This window comes from Xyrauchen texanus, chromosome 2, assembly GCF_025860055.1.
Source record: "Xyrauchen texanus isolate HMW12.3.18 chromosome 2, RBS_HiC_50CHRs, whole genome shotgun sequence".
Taxonomy (NCBI): Eukaryota; Metazoa; Chordata; class Actinopteri; order Cypriniformes; family Catostomidae; genus Xyrauchen; species Xyrauchen texanus.
In genome coordinates this window covers 32600763-32624408 of record NC_068277.1, presented here as the reverse complement: position 1 = coordinate 32624408, position 23646 = coordinate 32600763, and the positions used below count along the sequence as shown (strand labels likewise).

The window sequence follows — 23646 nt, the reverse complement described above, 5'->3', positions numbered from 1 at the left end:
TGTTCTGTGGATAACGTGTAAAAAACATACACAAAATTATCTTTCCTGGTAAACAACAAATCTAAACCTTGAACTGTGATATCAGAATTGACAATCTGTTTCAATGTGGAATGAATAATGAAAACAGTTCGTTTCAGAATAAACCCCTTGTTCAAACAGGAACCTTACTTTGGGCAGTTATTCAGATCTCACTGTCACCAGTGGTGCTTCATTGATATATTAAGACTACTATATTTAAATCATCCCTGGCAAACTTTCCCTTATACCTAAGACAACAGTGATAGGTTAATGCAAAAGAATAGATCATTATAAATAGACAAGTGCAAGAAAGAGCTGAGGAATCTAAGTGCCCTTATATAAGCCAAAATTAAAACATATATCAACTACCAAAAGAGAAAAAATATTTACTTGGCAAAATGGAAATGCCTCAACAGAAAATGTCCCTTCTACAATCTGAAGATGTCTGAGGTGAAGAGTTGTGAAAAGTTCCCATAAAGCAACAGCAGCCCAAAACTAGAGGACTGATATAATATCAACTTTGCTTCTTATCAATCACTCTCACTGCAGGGGTAGGTCTTATCTCTCTCCACTGACAGTCTTCTGGAGGACCCTGAGGCGGGACATGACCTCGTCCCAGTCCAGATATGCTCCTTCCAGGTGTCTGGTGCTCTGACCTTGAGATAGGTAGCTCTTTCGACCATGCAATAGACGCCAGTTATCAAAGGTCACCAAGTCACCTGCACAGAGGAAAAAATAAATAAATTGAACAACCAGCTTCATGTGGCAGTCGTTTATTTACACATGCAAAAATAGTTTAACCACTGCAACTCTAGGGGAATTTTCGGCTGCCACCAGCAAATTTTACCACTTAAATATAACAGCTCACAATTCACACATACTTCACACATAATTGCCAATAATTGGTCTCATTTTGAGAAACCCCCCAAAATAATATTTTTAATAAAGACTCCGCATCCGAATACAGCAGACTGGAAACACAAGATCATGCGAAGAAATGTCATACTATGCTGCGTACCAATGTTCAAGCTTGGTGAACTCTGATCCGCAAATTCGTACGACGAGAGGACGCATGAGCAATAGAAGATCAAATTGTCACACGCTTGGCTCAATACAAAGAATACATATTTTAAAGCTGCTTGATTTATTGTTGCAGGAAAGTGCGTACACAACATATTTTGAAATGTTTTATATAATAGTATTTGTAATTTGTGATGTAATATTTACTTACACCAGAAGTCCTCAAGAGTGACATCATATCATGGTCAGTTGCGTGTACGGAAAAGAATTGCGTGCACAAAGCCTAGTGTGACTGCCCCTTTATTTCATTCCACTAGATGGCAGCAAGTAATATAAAAACATTTAAAATGTAGGTGGCGCTCTAATGCATTTTAGCCATCACAGATGTGCTTGTCCTTAGACATTCAGACTAGTTTTCAGTTTATGCACAACCCCCATTGTTTCATCAAATATCTCGGCCTCTGAGTGGACTAGAAGCTCAATTGAAGTGTCATTAGAAAGCTGAGATCATCCCTTTGCGATGACATATAGCATTTTATCAGTAGTTGATAACATGATGATTTGTATAGCATGCTTTTCCTGCTGGACTGCATATTTTGTTCTGAACATATAAGATATAATAACATGATTATTTACACAAGCAAGCTCACAGACAAGTACAAAATGGCAATTTATTTTTAGAAAACTGCCAAAGGTAAAAGCAGATATAAAGTTTTTAGCTATTTGGGGCTTACAGCAGCAAAGATCGGTGTATAAATGAGATGTTTGTATTTCATGTTTAAAGAAATCATATTTCATGAAATCTTTCAAACTATGGAATTAGGACAACAAAGAAATCTGCACAGTTTCATTCCTGAGAGTGAGAGATATTATTTGATGTATGATTTGTCTATTTAAGTGCTATATGAAAGACTTTTATATTCATATTTCTATTTCTATTATTTCTATTTACATTTTTATTTTTATATTTAGGTAGCTCTTTGTGACAGGGTGGAGGGTGGGCCGGGACATGATGCTACACACCCAGGCTACTAATCAGGCTAATCAAGCCTCAGAGAGGGATAAAGGCCCACTGGAGACTGCAGTGTGATAGAGAGAGAGATTTACGGGCAGCTGCCTGACACTTTTGTGTGTTTGTCTTTTTGTTTAAGTTCCTTATTAACATATTATTGATATTGTCAAGCCGGTTCTCACCTCCTCCTTTCCATACATACCGTTACATGCTTATTTGCAAAGCGGATGTTCATTATTTTGTTATTTTATGTAACATAAATAGATTATTATATATGTAAAGTTCAGATTCTAAGGTTTTCAAATGATACCACATATCTTATGATCTTATATCTCAGGGGACCTGAACATTTTAAAAGTACAATTTTTTCATAACATAGCACCACCACGTGTAAAATATGGCCCTGGGGATCAAGAAGAAGAATCTTTCATTAAATCTGTCAGTTGTGATTTACATTTAATGCATCAGATTTAAAATGGAGGGTCCCATTCAAATTTAAAAGTATTTAAGCATAGAGATAAGCCTTTCAACTATATTAAAAGGTATATTGATATTAATATGAATAGATAAAGAGATAAACTGTGAACTGAGATGGATATTCCTGACCAGACTGACCTGGTTCCATTCTGTAAGTAAGCACGTTCTCGGGCCTGTTGAGCAGATCCAGAAAGGTCTTTAGAGAGGAATAGAAGGGTTGAACCTGGTGCAAAGGCAGATCCAGCACAGAGTCTCGTGTGGCATTGTTATAGTTGATCCTCACAACTCGACCCTCAGAGTCCACACTGCACAACAAAAACAAGTTTGGTAACACTTTACAATTCCATTCGTTAACATTAGTTAATGCATTAGGTATCATGAACTAACAATGAACAATATATTTTTACATTATTTATTAATCTTTGTTAATGTTAGTTCATAAAAATACATTTGTTCATTGTTAATTCATGTTAGTTCATAGAATATTGACATATACAACTTTGGCCTATTCTATATTAACCAAGATAAATAAATGCTGTAAAAGTATTGTTCATTGCTAGATCATGTTAACTAATGTTGTAAACGAATGCTAACCGGATTTTAAAGTGTAACCCAATTTGTTTTAAAAACTAGAGATGTATGTCTTATAAGTTTCAGTTTCCAAATGACTGACAGATGCATTTAATGCATTATTTAGGTATATTTGGCAGGTTCAGAAATTAACCAGGACTATGGGGTCAAAATGCCCCTGATTTCTTAAATATGGGGCAAAAATATCCTTTTTATCCCATTCTAGAATTCCAAAAACATTCTATCCAGTGTTGAGTAAGTTACTAAAAATTTGTAATCCACTACAAATGATTAAATGTTACACACAAGTCATACACTCAGCACTGCACATTTCTCCTTCACGATGACTCATTATGTATTCTACATAAATAATATATTAGAAATAAGCATAACCCTATATATATATGTTGCACTTAAAAGTAATAAAAATTCAGTAACTGTAATCTGATGACAAGAATTGAAAATGTTATGCATTACACTGCTTTTTTTTATATACTAAAAAAGTAATTAGATTACAGTAACTAATTTTAATAGTTTTTTTAAATTGAAATATTTGACCTTAATGGATAATGCAGTGTTTGCTTCTATGTGGTTAAAAAAAATATGCACTCATAAAACTACAAAATGCCCTGGAAAATCAATCCTGGATTTAAATGTTGCCGACACTGATAGTTGCTGTTGATGATGGTAAGATGTGACAACTTGTCAAACACAGCATTAATGTGTGTCTCTGTCCAGTGCATCTTACTCTATGATGTGGTTTTTGGACTGCACACTGAAGTCACAATAGTCAGTGCCGCTGTCTGTGAAGTCCACCCTGAGAGAAGAGAGGATGTTAAATGCCTCCAGATCCTTCCTCCTGAGCTGCTCTGCCACGTGAAACCCATCAACCGCCTCACTCTCACCACCCTGATCAGCCTGACGGATACAATGTAGGAACTGCACCTACATACAAACACAACAACAGCCAACTATTACAACAGCAATCTTTTATCCATGTGTTGTGTATGTGTGTGCTTTCATTTCCACAATGCAAATCAAACTTTATATATAATGTCTTAATTAATCATTTACAAGTTTACTGGTTCATATTGTCCTGGAGTACATTGAGATAAATGGATTTATAATGATGTCCATAACGGAGGGGCTCGAGCACAGGAATGGATAAAGCAGGAGATGAGAATGACAATTTTGAGATAATAATTGGTATAGGCATTATGAAATATACTGTAAAAATGGAGATGTTGAGGTGGAGGGATGCAAGAAGAATCATCACCGGTGCGAGGGAAGCAGCCGCTTATATATCCTTGGGAAATGTCTGGCAGCCCTAGATGAACAAGCTCCTCCCAAACTTACGTTTGAAACTTCATTTAATAAATTGTGTGTTTGTTTAAACTCACCCCAGGTGGATGGTGCAGAGCAGGGTAGTCTGTGTGCAGGCTCAGTTTGCCAGATGTGTACGCTACATTGTTAGCCATAGGCTTGTCCTGCACTTGCCACGTGTGTCTGTGAAAGCACAGAGGGGTCAATAGATCAGCAGGTGATCACGCGCTTGTAAAGTTTAACTGCATTTGTCTATGTATTTATTGTAGGAAACCACAGTAAAAAAATCATTCTTCTGTTATCCCAATGAAAACAAAGGAAGAAAGAGTTGTGTTTCTATGCACTGCTTTTAAAAAGGAAATAGGGCATATTAGTGGTCTCAGTGAGATAGCTCTGACCATGTTCAAGAGACCAAACCCTTCCATTTCTGACAAACCCCTGCCAGTAAAATTCTTCTTAATAAATCTCGATTTGGCAGATGCAATGTTTTTTGTTCCAGTTTGGGTCAGGTGAAGCAGCTCTCTGGCAAGTTTCAACTGAGCTCCTGGGGCTCTCACTGTGTTAAATCACTTAGCCTGTCACTTAACAGGTGTCAGCTGAGAGGGTTTTCACATGCATGGCTTTGTGATGTGATTACAGCCAGGAGCTCACAGTGTGACTGTCTCTACTTGGTCTGTTCTGTCCACTTATTCTATCTTTATGTTCTGTGTGCAGGGATTTCTTTTTGCTCTATTTCTCCAATCTTAACCATGAAGGTTCTTAACTGTCTTATCATTCTTCCCTTTTCCAAAAAAGTGCTTTCTGCATGTTCTTATCAGGGGCTTTGGTGTCCGATTCCGAATTTTAATTGTTATGGATTTTGTAAAGGATTTTGGGCTCACTAATCATCTTCCAGTGAGCCTAGAGAAATGGGACAAGTGAAGCAAAAGCTCTTTCACGTCATTTCTCATTTATTTTGATGGATGTCTGAGGTGGAATTCTGAGAGGGGAACATTGTTCTGTTTGTTGGGAAACAGTTACAGCATGAAATCCTTTCATCAAATAATGGTGGTGTAAACAAATTACTCATATCGTAACATTTTCAATTATCTTCCATAAAGGGAATAGTCCACTGAACCGGCTATGTGGTTGCATTAAAATGTACACACTGCTTGACTCTCAATAGCCAAGATGTTTTGTCAGAAACAAAAAGATGATGTAACATGTAAAGATAAAGGTAAAATATCAATAATGATTCTTCTCAAATATGTGCTCAGAGATGGACACAATAACATATCAATATCTAAGATAATGACAGGTAAGGTCACTCCTTGCTTTTAAAATAGTTAGTCATTCTTGAAATGCGGTCCAACAAGTCTTGAACTATTTGTAGTGGCAACTGCACTATTTCATAAGAAGAAGCTTCCAGCTCCTCGAGGCACATGGGTTAAAATTAACATTGTTAATATGTGCTCCAAAACCCTCGTAAAAGGTCCAATGACGTTTAGTTCTGGCATTCATGAAAACAGTTTGAAGTATATTTACTCTAGTAGTATGAATGGGTGCATTATCATCTTGGAATATGGAAACATCATGAGAGAACTGTTATTGCAACATAAGATGCACCTGGTCCTTTAAAATTTCATTGTATTCCTTGGACGTTTTACAGTCATGCAGAGCAATCATCAGATGTAATGACTTCCATAAGGTGGGTGCCCATACCACTACGGATGTCCCACCATGTTTTCAACAGACATCGTGGGTTGAGGGAATTTTTGTATTTTATTTTTTTTATATGTAAACTTGGCCAGATGGAAGAATTAGGTTTGAAGATGACTCATTAGAGCATATTACATTTTTCCATGACTGATGGCTCTTTGCAGTAGGTTATAAGTCATCTTTGCTTGTTGATATTGAAATGAGTTGGAATGTCAGCCAAATGACATAAATGCCAGAATTGAACCATTTTTGTTTAGGTTCCAAATTATTTTGCTGACAGTATTTCTGAGGAATATACTTCCTTTTTCAGTTAAAGTGGCAGCAATTAAGGGATTTTTAAACTGAGGAAATTACTAATTTTCTTCTCATTACCAAATGTAATATGATAATGACTCCTGTTATTGCTATGTTTCTGTGTATGCAGTGTGAGAAACACTGTTACTCGTATTTGTTTCAATGTATACAAATTATTCGTCCTACTTTTGTTTGTCTCTTAGTGCACAGAACCCCTGTTTTTTTTTTTTAAATGCAAGTCACTTTAACAATATGTCAAAGTATCAGAAACTACAGTAAGTTACAATACCCGTAAAAGGTGAGCCGGAGATAGCCAATTCTCTGGCTCAGTCTGGCCACTTGGCCCTGCTCCAGTGGCGCCCCCCTCAGGTAGACAATGCCAATGCGTCTCAGAGACTCAAGCCAGGCCAATGCAGCCTTATCGTCATGTAAAACCTCTTCGAAGTTTGCTGTGGGGATCTGCAGACCAGAATCCCAGTATTCACGCTCTGAAACAGACATAAATATGCTTATACAATAATACTCCACACTTAAACACATTACACTTCATGTCATTGCATATATAGAATTATAGAATGACCCTTTAATGTACTTGTTCATCCCAAATGTTTTCATTTATGGAAACAAGCCTCATAGGTTGGGCTAGTTCCAGTGCAGTTCACAGGCAGAACACAACACTTGGACTCAAGAACACTAGAAAACTGAGGTCCTGATTAATCATTGACCAATAATCTATTTAAACAATTGAACAGTTGTGCCTCATAGTGGTCCAATTTGTATAAGTATATTAGGAATGGCATCAAAGTAATGATGTGATTATTACACAAAGTGCAACTTAAATATGCTTCTCTCTCTCTCTCTCTCTCTCTCTCTCTCTCTGCCTTGAAGAAATAATTAAGAGGAACTCAAACATGTCAGATTTGCAGGCTCAAATTGAGCAAACACTGTGAGGCTTATAACAGAGACACATTCATAGTCTCCTTCTACCAACTAGAAGTGAAAGAACCGGTCGACTTCAGAACCAAAAAAACCCAACTTGACTAAATCAGCTAGGCCATATGTTTTAATACCTGTACTATTCACAAATGTATCAACCTTTTCAATATTAATAAGCTTTTTAACTGTATCCTTTAAATGTCTACATTTGTTGTGGTGAAATTTATTTTTTTAGAGAGTATTTTTTAAATGGATGATTTAATATGGGATACAATAAATATGGGATATTGCAAACACATCAAAACACAGACAAAGAATAATTATATTTATTTATAATGTATTTTCAGCATCAGTTCAACCCTTTTATTGCTAAGCAGAAAAATAACCTTTATAAAAATCTTACTCAAATAACACATGACAGAAACTTCCCTGCGAATATCTTAACATAATGGACACATGCACACACATACTGTGAGTGTGTGTGTGTGTGTGTGTGTGTTCATGTTTATGCTACATTGTGGAGGCCAAATGCCCCCATAAGGATAGTAAAACATGAGATCACCTACCTTGTGGGGCCCAGCCAGCAGTCCCCATGAGGGAAATGGCTTATTAAACAATCTAAACTATATTTTTTTGAAAATGTAAAAATGCCAAATGTTTTCTGTGAGGTTAGGGGATATAAATGATAATTAGATCTGTATAAAATACATAAAATGCATGGAAGTCTATAGAGAGTCCCCACAATGATATAAAATCAAGTTTGCGCGTGTGTATGTGTGTGTTTGTGTGTGTGTGTGAGTGTGTATTTATCACTTTGTGGGGACCAAATGTCCCCATAAGGATAGTAAAACCCGAAATGTTTGACGTTGTGAGGGACATTTTGTCGGTCCCCATGAGGAAAACAGCTTATAAATCTTACTAAATTATGTTTTTTGAAAATGTAAAAATTTGGAAAGTTTTCTGTGAGGGTTAGGTTTAGGGGTAGGGGATAGAATATAAAGTTTGTACAGTATAAAAACCATTATGTCTGTGGAAAGTCCCCATAAAACATGGAAACCCAACATGTGGGTGTGTGTGAGAGAGTGTGTTTGTGTGTGAGTGAGTGTGTGTGTGGCCAAGGCCAGAACATTATGTGGAGACGTGCAATGTTTGACTGAACAGAAACACTGCTGGAAAAATGTCTCTTGTTTGCACAGATGGCCTCTAAAAAAAGTGTACATGTGAATGTGCATAACCAAACACTTACACCAATAAATTGCTTCTTGGACCTCTACAAAATGGAAGTATTTTTTTACCCCTTTTTCTCAATTTAGAAAACTATCACACTGGAAAAACTGTCACAGTAGAGACTCTCATTATAGAGACAAATACAACTCAGTACCTGTAACTGAAAGAAAATCATTTCTCAATGACCTTATTCACAGTAGTGCCATCTTTTTTTACGGTAATGACAATGAGGGTGTGAGGGACAGACTTGATGAAAGACAGACTTGAATTACCTTTCCAAGAACTTTTTGTACAAAAAAAAGAGAGAAAACATGATTTGTGGAAAATGAGATGTGATCATGGAGTTTTTATACAGCTTTATACAGTGCATTCCATTGAAGAGACTGTAAGACTATATGGTGCTATTGTGAAAAAGTAAATAAGTTCTATTGATTTAAGTTCTTGTCCCTATCTATTTAGGAAGTCCCATGTTTCCACCTGGCATAGATTTTACCTGTGGTAAAAAATAAATGAATGAATAAATAAAACCTGCAGTAAATTAGTAAAACTCAATCTTAAACAGCATGTAAATTTATGCATTTGGCAGACCCTTTTATCCAAAACGACTTAGTGCATTCAATGTATCCATTTGATCATCTTGTGTTGCCTGGGAATTGAACCCATGTTCTTGGCATTGCTAGTGCCATGCTCTAGTGGAGCTACAGGAGCCCTAGAGCAAATTACCCATTTTCTGTAATTTTCTATAAAACCCCAGACACTGCCTCACCATTATTTGAATTTTTCATGACACTGGTTTATTATTGTGGTATAATTATTTCATATGAACCCGCCCTAAACCGCATGTAAAAATAAAATGAACTGTGGTTGGCTGCTTTACATGTCGGTCAGACAGTCCCTTACTAAGTGGGTTGTACTTGGCCATAATAAGCTGCAATCTGGACCCGACTCTATGTTGTTAAGTCAAAAGTCTGGCTGCGACTGGCATTAAACTATCTCAGCCAATGGTGAAAAAACACATTTTAAGATGCATGTAGCTAATGTGTATGAGCTTGCATAAGCTTCAGATTTCTCAGAGTTACATTATCGACAGTCACACCTCAGCTGAAAGTTTGTTTCCATTCCATAATCCAGACATGGAGGAAGCCACAGTGTCAACTCAGCATACTCATTTTGTTTGGAAAGGAAGAGGAGCTCTACAATTTATTCAAACACAGCTCACAAATACACCTATGATATTCATGGTAATGAGGAGCATGAGCAAAATATGTGGGAGCAGCCTGATAGCATCTTAAAAAAGAATAAAGAATAAAGTATAAGAGCTTTGAGGCTGCAGCCTTGCTCTAAAATATGCTGCAATATAACAGGCGACCCGAGTTTTAGTCCCGGCTCAAGGTCAATTCCCAATTGCATTCTCCCTCTACTGCCTTCTTTCCATCTCCACTTACGCACTGAATAAAGGTGAAAAATGGTAAGAAATACAACTTAAAAAAAAAGAGCTTTAAAGGGTTAGTTCAGCAAAGAAATTACAAATTATTTTACTCACCCTCATGCCATCCCAGGTGTTTATGACATTCTTTCTTCTTCTGAACACAAAAAAAATGTTTTAGCAGAATATTTCTGCTCTGTAGGTTGACATTCTGAATGGTGGCCAGAACTTTGAAGCTCCAAAAAGCACATAAAGGCTGCATAAAATTAATCCATAAGACTCCAGTGATTAAATCGATGTCTTCTGAAGTGATACAATTGGTGTGGTGAGAAACAGATCAATATTTAAGTCCTTTTTTACTATTAATTCTCCTCCCTGCCCAGTAGGTGGTGATATGCATGAAGAATGCAAATAGCAAAAAACAAAAGAAAAAGAATGTGAAAGTGAATGTGAATGTGAAAGAGGAGACTTATAGTAAAAAAAGGACTTAAATATTGATCTGTTTCTCACCCACACCTATCATATCACATCTGAAGATACTGTATGGATTTAACCACTGGAGTCATATAGAGTAATTTTATGCTGCCTTTATGTGATTTTTGGACCTACAAAGCTGAGATATTCTTCTAAAAATCTTTTACTGTGTTCAGCAGAAGAAAGAAAGTAATTCACATCTCTGAAAGCATGAGAGTGAATAAATGATGAGATCATTTCCTTTTTTGGGTGAACTATTCCTTTAAGAATAGGACTCAGGTACTGACAAATAGCAAATTGTTGTTTGATTTCATGTTTACAAATTTTTCATGAAAGGAGTGTAAATTGTTTCTTACTACACTTAAAATTGCAGAAACCTACATTAAGTAATCCAACTGTATAAAATAATCAGATTACATTCAATTGTGATCTAAAACACTAAATAACTGATTACAATTTTAGTTGTGTAATTAGTAATCAGTACCAAATTACATTTCAGAAGTAATCTATCCAACACTGCCCACAAATAAGTATGGAAGTGAAAGGATTATCAAGCTAACAGAAAAGTAAAGCCGAGAGACAGAAGAGCTCGAACAGACTGAAACATGTTAACCATAATAAAAAATGTCTGTGGCTGAATGAGTTAGTTGGAGAAAGAGCTGGGCCCAGAGGCCAGGGTGAAGTGGTTCAATTAGTCCAGGTCAGACTCAGTAATGCAGCGCTCTTATTACCGTGTAATGCTCAATATTCTGTCTCTCGCTGACATACTATGGTTTCTTGGCAGGAATCAGTCTGCCCTCAAAGCCAATCAGATATTAATATCATGTCTTCATTCTATCAAGCTGGGTCTCTGAAGAAATTTCCACAAAAAACATACATTATTTTTCAATTACCTTTTCACTCACTCAAACAGTCACACATAATGTATATATATATTTATGCATACAAAGGCACATAGGAAAAGAAAGGTGTCAGATTGTGTGTGCTTTAACAGTTTCTTTGACAGCTATGGAAATGTGAAGCTGTGGCTCCTGTCGCTGGCAGTCTGCTACATCCAGTCAAACTCTTTCAACAGAGTCTCTACTGAGAGCTCCGAGAACACAGTATAGTTCACTAAGCTCAGGACAGACAGTAGCTCACAAAGAGAGTGCAAAGTATTTATTTACTTTGTAAACTGTGTTAAGTGCACTCTTGTAATTTAGAAACTAAATTAATCAGAGCACCTGGTCATAAAATTCCTAGTTTAAGCAATCTACTCAAGTTAAGTAAAGTTACAGGTTTTTTTAAATAGCCAATAAGCTTTAGTTATGTCACAGCCACGATGCATGATTTGCTACTTTTGTTGAGGGAGCTGTTAGGAGGAGGGATTTTAATTTCAGAGAGCATTTGATTGGTCACATATCTGTGTAGTGCAAATGAGTCAGCAATATTCTTGGTGCTTTTCCCTGAAGAGAAACACTGTAAATGTATTACACTAGCAAATACATGGCCTCAAAGCTAACAGACATTCACTTCAGGCCCCAAAACTTCGATTATTTTTTCAAGCCCCTCAAGTAATATCAATTTGCTAGCTGGTCCTTGGTCAAGAATATGGAGATGTTCCATTTACATTTACATTTACGCATTTGGCCGATGCTTTTATCCAAAACGACTTACAGTGCATTTATTATAGGGACAACCCCCCTGAAGCAACCTGTAGTTAAGTGCCTTGCTTGAGGACACAATGGTGTTGGCTGTGTGGATCGAACCATCGACCTTCTGATTTACAGTTATGTGCTTTAGCCCTCTACGCCACCACCACTCTGAGATGTTGAATCTACAACTCCACAAAATGACTAATGGGACATTACTGTCAGAGATGGACATATTATAGCATAAAAGGTGAGTGCTTTAAAGGCCTCTTGCAGACAGCTTCAAGAGAGTTCATAAGTGAAGTCTTTAAACAAAGGGCAAAACTTTTGGATGATGTGCCAGTTAAGGAGTTTGTTAAACACATGCAAGCTTTGTAGCCGTGGAGATTTACAGCTTTATGGGACATAGGATGCCTTTCACAGAAAAATCTGCATAATTTCACCATTATTTCACAAGAAAATCTAGAGTTTAAAAACAACAAGAAGACTTTAGTTAAACTAAATCTAAGGCCACATCCACACTAATACTAATACTAAAATTAATTTTGGTTTGAAAATGCATATTTGTGGAGATCACGTGACCCTCTGACAGAGATGGCTGCTTGAGTCTTGAGCTCCCCAACTCGGCGTCGATTAATCATCCGTTTAAGTTTTAACTTCGGCTCTATCGCAGCAAATAGGTTTGTTACCAGTAGTGATGGCTAAACGTCACCTTTTACCAGCCTCTCCGGAGAAAAAACGGCTGAAGGATCCTGATAACGACGCAATGCGTGTCATGGTGGCCGAAGAGTTGAAACTACAGCTTGGTGTCGTGCGAGAAATATTTAAGGAGGAATTTCAACCAATCGCAGAAAGAATTGGTTCCCTTGAGAAAGAGATGAAAATAATTAGCAACAGTTTTGACAATATTCAGACGGCAGTTCGGAAAGTTAAGCAAGATTCGGCTGCAGTTAAGTTGGCTGTAGATATGCTTCAAGACAAGATGGCGAGGCTGGAAAACAAGAGTCGTCAATGCAATATTCGCCTTGTTGGTCTTAAAGAAGGGAAAGAGGGGAGCGACGCTGTGGGCTTCATGCAAACTCAATTACCCCTGTGGATTCCCTCTCTTAAAGATAGACCGATAGAAATAGAAAGGGCACATCGCATTTACGCAGGGGACAGCAACAGAAAAGGCCCGCGAACACTGATCTTCAAATTGCTACGCTTTCAGGACAGAAACGCGATCCTTAAAGGAGCTCGATCGGTGGGTCAAATTTTACACAGGAGTAGCTCGCTTCTTTTCTTCCCCGATTACAGCAATCAAACCGCCACGAAAACACGCGAGATGAACCAATCTAAGAAAAAACTCACGCAAATTGGGATCACATCCTTCATGATTTATCCCTCTACAATCAAAGTGATGCATCGCGGATCAACCGCTTTTCTCGAAACGCCGGCTGAAGTGGAATCGTACGCCGCGATTGTGCCGATCTCTTCATTGGTGAACGGTGATGCCGAGTCGACCTTCAGACTCGAGTGATCGACTGTTATGCTGGCCACGTATCTAGACGAGATTTCTGTTTTGGCAGGCAGGAGAGTTCGTTCTAACTCTCTGCTTTCTGCCCTCTTATCCGGTTCTAGTTGTTGTTCCTTTAGAGTTTCAGATGCCATGATTTTTCCATGTAAGTCCATATTTGTTTGTTATATATTCAAAGGGAGGTACCTTATTATTAATTATCTATAATATTTTATAATATTTAATTAGATAAAAAATAATATTAATTATCTAAACGGCGCCATTAAGAGAACTAAATGCTTGGATTATTTACGAACTAAGCAAGCATCGGTTGTATTAATACAGGAGAGTCATTTGAAAGCTTGTGACGTACATCGTTTTCAGAATAGGCACTATAAATTAGTTTCTTTTTCTTCGTCTACTAAGAAAACTAAGGGGGTTTTGATATTGGTTGCTCGGCGCCTTCCCTTTTCCATTCACTGTTCAAAGAGTGATACAGAAGGTCGTATTACTTGTACACTCGGTACATGGTCCAATATTAAATGCGCTTTTTTTCAGTTTATGCTCCTAATGAAAATGATAGTGAGTTCTATCAACAGTTTGTTCATATGATACTAAGTTTTGGTGACTACTATCTTGTGATAGGTGGTGACTTCAATGCTGTGCATAATCCCTTACTTGATAGGTCCCAAATATCTCACTCTGACCTAACCCCTTCAAAGTTGTTTAATGATTTTATAAAACAGGTCAATGTCTGTGACATATGGCGACTAAAGAATGATAGCGCCAAAGATTATACATTCTTTTAAGCTCGCCACAAATCATACTCACGCATTGATTATCTGCTCGTATCTCCTGTCTATATTCCATTTATTGACAACGCGGATATATTACCCCTTCTTCTTTCAGATCATTCCCCGGTAACTTTGTCTTTTCCCATTTTCTGCTCCCTCTGGACGTAAACGTTGGAGATTTAACACATCCTTACTTCATGACCAAGAATTTATATCACAATTACGCACCGCCTTAGTTGAGTTTATTGAGTTGAACAGGGGTTCTTCAAACAACCCGCAATCCTTATGGGAGGTGACGAAATGCTTTATTAGAGGGAAATGTATTTCTTTCTCTTCTTTTCGTCAAAAATCTAGAAATAGCCGCATAAATGAGTTGGAAGAACAGATTCAGATGTTGGAAAACGACCTTAAAAACAAGTATTGTCAACGGAAGGAGAAAGAACTTTGTGCAATTAAATATGAGCTAAAAAGATTACTCATGCACAGAGCTGAATTTATTATGCATCGAACAAGGCAGTCTTATTATTTCAACGGTGAGAGACCTAGTAAATTATTAGCATTACGAATCAACCAGATGGAATCTAGAGCAGTTATACACGCTATAAAGAATGAAGACACTTTATGCACCCAACCCGAAGATATAAACCAGACTTTTAAAACTTACTACGAACAATTATACACTTTGAACTCTTCAAGTTACCAGCAACATACATCCTTTCTTCAACAGCTTCATCTTCCTAAAATTGATAAACATCATCAGGAGATGTTAGACTGTCCCTTGTCACTTGAAGAATTGAAGTTGGCCTTGGACTCTATGCCAAAGAAAAAATCTCCAGGAATTGATGGAATTCCCCCTGAATTAATCTCTGCTATTTGGGATATAGTATCACCACCTATTTTAAACTCATTTAATTTTGCAGTTGAAAATGGAGCCTTACATAGGGACCAAAACACAGCTCTGATAACCCTTTTACTTAAAAAAGGGAAAGATCCTTTAGAATGTGCTAGCTACCGTCCTATTAGCTTAATCACCACTGATGCTAAACTTTTCGCTAAAGTTCTAACTCTTAGACTGAATAAATGCATAGACAGTATTGTTCACTTTGATCAGTCCAGTTTTCTCAAAGGCCGATTGGCGTACGATAATATCAGGCGACTATTACATATCATTCATAGATCCGATTCTTGTCCAGCCTCCTCCGCAGTTATCTCATTGGACGCGGAGAAGGCCTTTGATAGAATTGAATGGAGCTTTCTCTGGTCGGTCCTTGACTTTGTAGGGGTCGGACAAGGATTTATTAAAACAGTTAAAACACTCTACAATAGCTGCTCAGCACATGTTCTTATGGGATCCTTAATGTCTTTACCCTTTGCTCTTGGTCGGGGTACTCGCCAAGGCTGCCCATTATCACCTTTGCTTTTTACTTTATCAGTGGAGCCCTTGGCTCAAGCAGTACGTCAGTCATCAACTATACATCCCATTATCTGTGTAGGCACCTCGCACAAAATCTCTCTTTATGCAGACGATATCTTGCTCTATGTTTCCAATATTTCTGAGTCTGTTCCTGAATGTTTAAATCTTTTTAATTTATTTGGTACTATCTCAGGTTACAAAATTAATTGGAATAAATCAGCACTAATGCCCCTTAATGATGCAGCGAATCAGGAATCCAGTAGCTTACCTCCTTCGATCCTCATAGTTAAACAGTTTAAATATTTGGGCATCATTATATCCCCTTCAATTAATCTTTTCTCTAAATCTAACTAGCAAACTCTCCTGAATAAGATCAAGGAAGATTTAGATAGGTGGTCCCCCTTATGTTTAGCTCTTCATGGAAGAATATCTACTATTAAAATGAATGTACTTCCAAGGGTAAATTTTTTATTCTCTATGTTACCTCTAGCACCACCTGATTTTTTTTTTTCAAAGAACTCAACACGGCTATCTCTAGATTTATCTGGATTATGAAAAAACCCAGAATCCGTCTTAAGACGATGCAGCGCATGAAATTTGATGGGGGTCTCTCATTCCCTGATTTTAAGATTTATAATCTAGCCTTCCAAACAAGAACAATCCAAACCTGGGTTAACCCTGACTCCCGGGTTCCATGGCGAGATTTAGAAGTGAATATCACCCATCCGGTTCGTCTACAAGATATACCCTTTGCAAGTGTTTCCAAATGTTCTAAGAAAATTTATGGACCAATCATTGAGTACTCCCTCGAGGTATGGAAAAAGGTTGACAAAAGTATGGGAGGCCCCTTCTTATACACCAAATTAACGCCATTATGGCACAATATTTGTTTGTGTACTGGTAAAAAACCCTTTGTATTTAAAGCTTGGTCTGATGCTGGTATTTATACCTTGAAAGACATTTTCTGTAAAAAAAGGCATCAAATCGTTTCAGGAATTAAGTTCAGAATTTTCTTTACCTGGATTCTCTTTTTTTTTTATATTTGAGACTAAGGTCAGCCCTGAAAGCATATGGTGCTCCCTGGACCACTGATATTTTACCACATCCATTGTGGAAATGGCTGGACCCTAATGCCTCCTCTAAGGGCTTAGTTTCTAAGATCTATAATTCAATTCTGAATTTGCAATACTCATATATTCCAGCTGTCCACTCCTGGGAAAGGGATGGTTTATCTAAACCTGACTGGGATGTGGTATGGGCCAGATGTTTCACGTCATCTAAGAACCTGGCTCACCAGATGATTCACTATAAATGTATTAATAGGGCTTATATTACTCCTAGTGTATTATATAGGATGAAGGTTAGATCTGATCCATACTGTCATTTATGTAACACATCTACAGTAGGTTCTTATTTGCATATGTTTTGGGAATGCCCAATGGTGGTTCCCTTCTGGACCTTTGTAAGTACTGTTCTTTCCGAAATCCTACATCTGGACATACCTCAAGACCCATTGCTACTTCTACTGTTAGATGACTCCGCTCTTCAGTTGAATGCTCACCATAAAAGGTCCTTACTGTCAGCAAGTACGGCTGCCAAAAAGACTATTTTAAAGCTATGGATAGAGCCATCCATTCCAACGTCCTTAATTTGGTTATCTTATTTCAGAGACATTGTATTGCTGGAAGGCACCACTGCCAAGATCAACGGTGCAAAGGACAATACTATTCAGAGCTGGGCAAAAATTGCGGACATTCTGTTAGATAAACTGAGATCTTGACACCATACATCTTCCTATCTCTGTAATCCCCCCCCCCCCCCCCCTTTTTCTCTTTTTTTATTTTTTTTTTATTTTTTATTTTTTATGGCATTTCTCACTGTTGTCATGGCATCTATCTGTATATAGTTCAGTGAGCTTTGATATGCTTTTTATATGGTAACTTTAAATAAAATATTGATCACAAAAAAAAGAAAATGCATATTTGTCTGTACGTTCTGGCCTTCGGTCCACACTGTGACAGCGTTTTTGACAGCAAAAGCAGAGCTTTTCGACAATGCTCTCCAAAATGGATACGTTTGAAAATGCCATATTAGCGTTGTAGTGTGGAGAGGGAAAACAGAGACATGTTTGTTGTCATGTGATGCAATCATGTGATCCATTCAACCCAAAACAATCAAGATGGCGGCCCATGTTGTAGTGGTGTTGTTGTGCTTGCTATTCACTTATTTCACTTTTCCACTGCACATTACGGTTCGTCTCACCTCAATTCTACTCGCTTTACTTTTCTGAGCTTGCATTACCACTGCAGTTTAGTGCCACCTCAACGTGGGTGGGATTATAGGCTGATCGTCATAGTTGCGCCACCTCTACTACCTTGACATTATCTTAAACACAACACAAACTGACCAAAACAATAACACGACCGCTAGCTGTTAGCTACTAGCTCATTGTGCTGCATAAAGCAGTTGTTGCATTGTGATGTTCTGTCAGCCAACTTCTCATTGGCCTTTTTTCATAGACCAGAGGTATATGAGGCGCACAAGAGAGACCCCTAGTGTCGCTTCTTCGACACAACGTCTCGTTCCCTCCATCAGGGAACGGAGGTTACATCTGTAACCTAGAAGTTTTCGTACGTTTTTATGTGGATTTACTTTTGAAAAAAGCTTGAAAACGGCAGTTTGTATGCAGAGCGCTTTGAAAACAAAATCAGCATTTTCAAATGTCTCTGGATTTATGTGGACATGACCTAAAAGAGCTAAATCTCAAATACCAAACATTTCAAACTTCTCAAACATTTACACATCAGACACATCTGTATGGAAAGAAACCAGCCCAGTCTCATAATAGATGAGTTATTCATAAGAAACTGCACGAGTTGGCTCATACAAAAACTTTTACACCCATAGAGTAAAATAAAGGAACCAACGAAAAATTGTATTATGAATTTAACCCCTTACCCAAACATTTTTAATAGCTAGGAGTCTTAATGACAACTTTGCTTTAGTAAATAAAAACTTCTTTTGTAATCATTTTTTGGCTCTATTGTACATTTTGGGCAAATGTTATCATTAGGGCTAGTTTTCAGGAGTTTCTCCACTGTTTGTTAATTCAGCAGCAGCAGAAGGGGTTTGTCTGTGCTGTGGTTTACATGTGCTCCTCGTGTTCCTGTATTTTCTGGATTTAGTCAGGCCTAACTAAGGTCTACTTCCAAAAAACAAAACAAAAAACAGGCATCATGGAAATCTCCAATCTTGGGGAGTTTTTTGTTAGTTTGTTTTTTGCTTTATCCACAGTAAGTGTTAAAGTGACGTTGTATTACACTTATCTTTCTATTTTTTTTTTAGACCACATTTTAAAGATTATATAACATTTAAATGTACTTATGTAGGTTAATGTTTGTGGATTATTTAAATTTGTCTTTTTCATGTGTGATCTGGACAGCAGTTACCTTTTCAGTGTGCATACACTTCCCCCAGAATCGCCTCTGAGTGGAAAGTCTTTCTCTACTTCCTGCCACATGGAATAGAGATTTAAGGCAATTTGAGAAGAGTGAGCTGTTGTGCTTATACCAACTTGAGAGATTCCGTGGTTATAGCAGATTGAACATTGTGTCTGCCAGGACATGTATTCTGCATATATACTGTATATACAGTATTGGTTTCTCCAAAATAGTCTCAGGAAAACTCCTAATGATTCGTAATAATTTCTTGAGCAAAAAACGTAATACTTTTATCCCCATACAGACCAACGAGATATAAATACAGTATCGAATTTAAGCAATTTCATATAGTAAGGAAATGTTTGTGAAAATATTTAGTTTCTCATTCCATGTTTATTTAAGCAATACAGACAAATGATGTCTGTCGATAACCTGTTTCAGACTCAGATTCTTTTCTTTCTTCCATGGTGCACAACACAGATTATGGCTATTATTAGGGGCTATAGTGTTCTTGTGTTCAAAATCTAGATGCAGCTTAATGAAGAGAACAAGATGCAAGTGTCTGGAGTTGCATTTTTTAAAATTTTAAGTTCTTTTAACTCGTCTTAAAAATGTGGTGTTTCTGGGTAAGACACAGAAAATCTGCGAGATGTGGCACAAGAGTCAAAGATCTCCATCTAATGCATGTTAACATAAAAAAATAAACAGTATAACAGCTGAAACAGATGCAAACTTGGTGGGTGTGAATGGCCCCTTAGGGAGCAGAGGGCCCATTACTGAGGAACACCTAACAAACATTCACACTGAAAATTCTAAATCCTAAAATACTTGCTACAAGTTTCAACAAAGAGAGAGGTGAATACCAGAGTTCTCAAATAGACTGACAATGGTAAATAATCTTTAGGTAACATTCAAACAGTATATTTCTAAGAGTGAGTGAAAAAAGGCTATATAATCTGTATTTCTGAGGTTATCAAAATGCACAGAGATACACATCTACATATCTAAAGTTATTTAGGAGCAATCAAAGCATAAAATAATAAGAGCAGCTCCGAACATCCAGGCAGCATTACAGTTGATCGGCAGTAACTAGCAAAGAGGAAAACTTGGGTGTATGGAGGTACAAAAGAGAAAGAGATAACACAAAGATTTTAGCAATGAAGACAAAAAGAATGAACTCACCATTAATGAAGAGTTCCTCTTGCAAAGACTGTCTTGCCTCAGAAGAAAAGCACCTTTTCTTCAGCCATTCTGGCTCAAATTCACTACTGTGCTGATCTGGCCAAGTTATGGACACCTACAATGAGTTTCAGATAAACAGATTTATTAAAGGAATATTTCAGGTTCAGTAAAAGTTAAGCTCAATCAACAGAATTTGTGGGATAATGCTGATTACCAAAAAATATTATTTCAACTGGACCCTACTTTTCCTTTAGAAAGAAATGCAAAAGTCGAGGTTACAGTGAGGTACTTACAATAGAAGTGAATGGGGCAAATTCTTGAAGGGTCAAAAGGCAGAAATGTAAAGCTTATAATTTTATAAAAAGGACTTGCATGAATTCATGTTTAAATAATATTTGCAGGCATTTTAGGGTTTGCTGACATTACACCTTATAACTTTACACAGAAAAGTTAAAAATCATGTTAACACACATATCGTTTATGTCTTGTGGCTATACTTTTGAAATAGTGAGTATTTTAATGTTTATGGATTGGCCCCATTAACCTCCATTGTAAGTGTCTCACTGTAACCTAGATTTTTGCTGCTTTATTTTTTTTTTAAGTAATGGAGAGGCCAGTCAAAATTAATAATGCTGTTGGTTGAGTTTAACTTGTATTGAACCCAGAAAATTACTTTTACAACAATTGGACAATGGCTTAGGTGTAAACCCTGCTGAAAAGATCAGTATAGGGTCACCACTGTGTACATAAAAGAAAAGAACATTTTAACCTAAAAATATGTTTAATGTGGGAACATCTAAAGTGGTTTTGTTCGAGCCAAACATTTTATTTAACATCACTGAATCAATCTGAATACATTAGGTTACACTAACAAAACCAGGTAGAACTAGCACCTTTTTGAAGTTTTCCACCTTTTACTGTATGTGCTGTGTCCTGGTATCCTCATCAGACATCCTTACTAGCTTAACCAGCAAGGCTACAGACAGAATAACAGTGCTAGTCTCCGGATATTTTCAAAACACAATCAGGCCTAAACTTTTCTTATCAAGACCAACCTTATTGTCCATCAGCTGCACTTGGTCCATCCGGATATGCACGTCCAAATCTGAGAGCAGCAGGCTGCGTGCCTGCGCTGACTGCAGCATGCAGTTAGGGCACTGACAATTATCCCTCAGCCAGGTGAATGGATACAAACTACTGGTCCCATCATCCCAATCAATCTTCAGTAGCCTCTCCTGATACAGCGCTTGGGCCTGCCTCACTCCTTGACTACCCCCAGTTAAGGGCAGAGGGGCTGCTGCCAGTGTCTGATTCCCAATATGAGGAGTTTTGACCAGCTGAGGCCGACTGCTTGCCCCCTTCAGTGCCTGGAGCGTACCTCTGGACACCCAGCGAGTAAGATTTGATAACATCGTGGTCCTGAGTTACTGCAGTAACTAGTTTGCTAGTATGAGGACACATAAAGTTTTAAGTTGTTTAAAAATTTTATATCAGCCATGCCCCTTCACCTAACCTTTCACCCAAAATTAAATCTTGACATGAAAATGACTGTTAAGAGTAACAAGGGTGTACCTTCTGCACAGCAGGTGATTGAATGGCTTCTTTATTTGATGTATTGTCATCAAACTGTCTGTGCATTAGATCTGAAATAAAGGTGTTGTTGCTCCGATTTAGATTACTTAGCTTTTCATTTGTGGCTTGTTAATTACAAAATTACAAAACATGGATTTTGTGTGTGTGTGTTTTGCAAAAATTGAGGACTGGCTGTAGACCGCCCCAACCAATCACAAAATAGCACCAGAAATCTGTAGTATTTTCCATTTTTTTCATTGGCCTAAAGCAGGGGTGACCAACCCTGGTCCTGGAGAGCTACCTTCCTGCTGAGTTTAGCTCCAACACACCTGCCTGTTATTTTCAAGTAATCCTAAAGACCTTGATAAGCTGGTTCAGGTGTGATTAGGGTTGGATCTAAACTCTACAGGAAGGTAGCTCTCCAGGAGCAGGGTTGGTCACCCCTGGCCTAAAGCAACAACACACTCAAGAGGCAGCTGCTGCAAAACAGAGAGTTAGAAACGTCACATGAGCAAGGATGATAATTAGATATATTTTTGTGCAAAGCATAGGTTTTTAGTGTACATAAAAATCCTGGTGGTGATGTGGCTTCTATAACACTGCCCCCCTCTTCCCACTTACCAACATCTCACTCCCCCTCCACCTTAACTTCCCAAAATCATGCAGCAGGTGTTCGTGAAATACTGGACCATAATTGTAAAGCACCATCCCAGCCAATATTAGCTGATGGTACTGTACACGATCATGCCAAATACAGTGTTTTGCGCTACATGTGCTTCTGTTTCCCCTGTTAAAATTTGGGTGTCGCTGACGAGAGAGATACAGTGTCTTCCCCTCATGTCTTTCATCTCTTTTATATACATCTTTTTACAGTGTTGGTTGTTTATATTTTGTCACTGTGCTTTAAACTACTCTGTTTTTTTCCCATGAAAATAACCTTTGGTGCTTACATGGCATTACTTTCTATTGATCCAGCCATCTAAATTCTTGTATATTTCCCTAAATGACTTAACACATGTTTAGTTTCACTGGTAAAAATTCCAACACCCTTTACTTTCCTTCAAATGCCAAACTCAGTAACTAACACTGAAACTGAGAAAAATGGCTTGAATTATTTTGATGGGGATTTTTGTAGTAAATCTTTTTTTAACAGTTTTCTCTCAAAATCAGCATATGAGCCAAACTCATAGTCGGAGACATGGGGGCTGAATGCATAAAACTTGTCAGAAATGCTCCTAAGAATAGTCTTAAGCTTTGACTTAAGTGTCAAAAATTCTTAGCAAAGAGTAGGACTTGTGTAAGGATATACACATATGCTACTGGATGTTTTTCAATGAACACTTGACTTGGAAATTTTACCCAAGTGTGGTGAACTGGATTCATCTGGTGATCGCGTTTTCATATCAATTGTATGAAGTCCCATTTTGATATTGCATGTTTTTATTTGTACTCCTGGCACAAATAACTAAATTGCTGTTTCTGGAGCATTGCTATCGTGAAACAGCGATCGGATATCAATGTTAAATCCTTAGACCTTTGAAAGATGTATAATTTGTTAACATTAATTACATTTATAGATGGTAAATTATATATTAAATGTAAGCAGAGTGACGTCACCACTGAGTGCTGGTCAACAGGTTAAA

The 23646-nt window shown here is 37.5% G+C and overlaps 1 protein-coding gene across 1 annotated transcript; it reads right to left on the bottom strand.

Moving 5' to 3' along the window:
• Positions 1–359: 359 nt before the first annotated feature.
• Positions 360–22071, bottom strand: LOC127617198 (gamma-butyrobetaine dioxygenase-like). The gene is made up of 8 exons (XM_052089128.1): positions 22004–22071; positions 21487–21875; positions 20432–20546; positions 6702–6900; positions 4498–4603; positions 3846–4042; positions 2666–2832; positions 360–737 (listed from the first exon to the last, which is right to left on the bottom strand). The coding sequence occupies exons 2-8, from the start codon at positions 21841–21843 to the stop codon at positions 577–579; spliced, it is 1302 nt and encodes a 433-aa protein (XP_051945088.1). The 5' UTR covers positions 21844–21875; positions 22004–22071; the 3' UTR covers positions 360–576.
• Between the last annotated feature and the right edge of the window lie 1575 nt (positions 22072–23646).

Coding starts and splice junctions, on each gene's coding strand:
- LOC127617198 (XM_052089128.1), bottom strand. CDS start 21,843: ATGTTATCAAATCTTACTCGCTGGGTGTCCAGAGGTACGCTCCAGGCA. Junction 4,604..6,701: donor CTCCGGCTCACCTTTTACGG/GTATTGTAACTT, acceptor GTGCTTTCACAG/ACACACGTGGCAAGTGCAGG. Junction 738..2,665: donor TACTTACAGAATGGAACCAG/GTCAGTCTGGTC, acceptor TCCTCTGTGCAG/GTGACTTGGTGACCTTTGAT.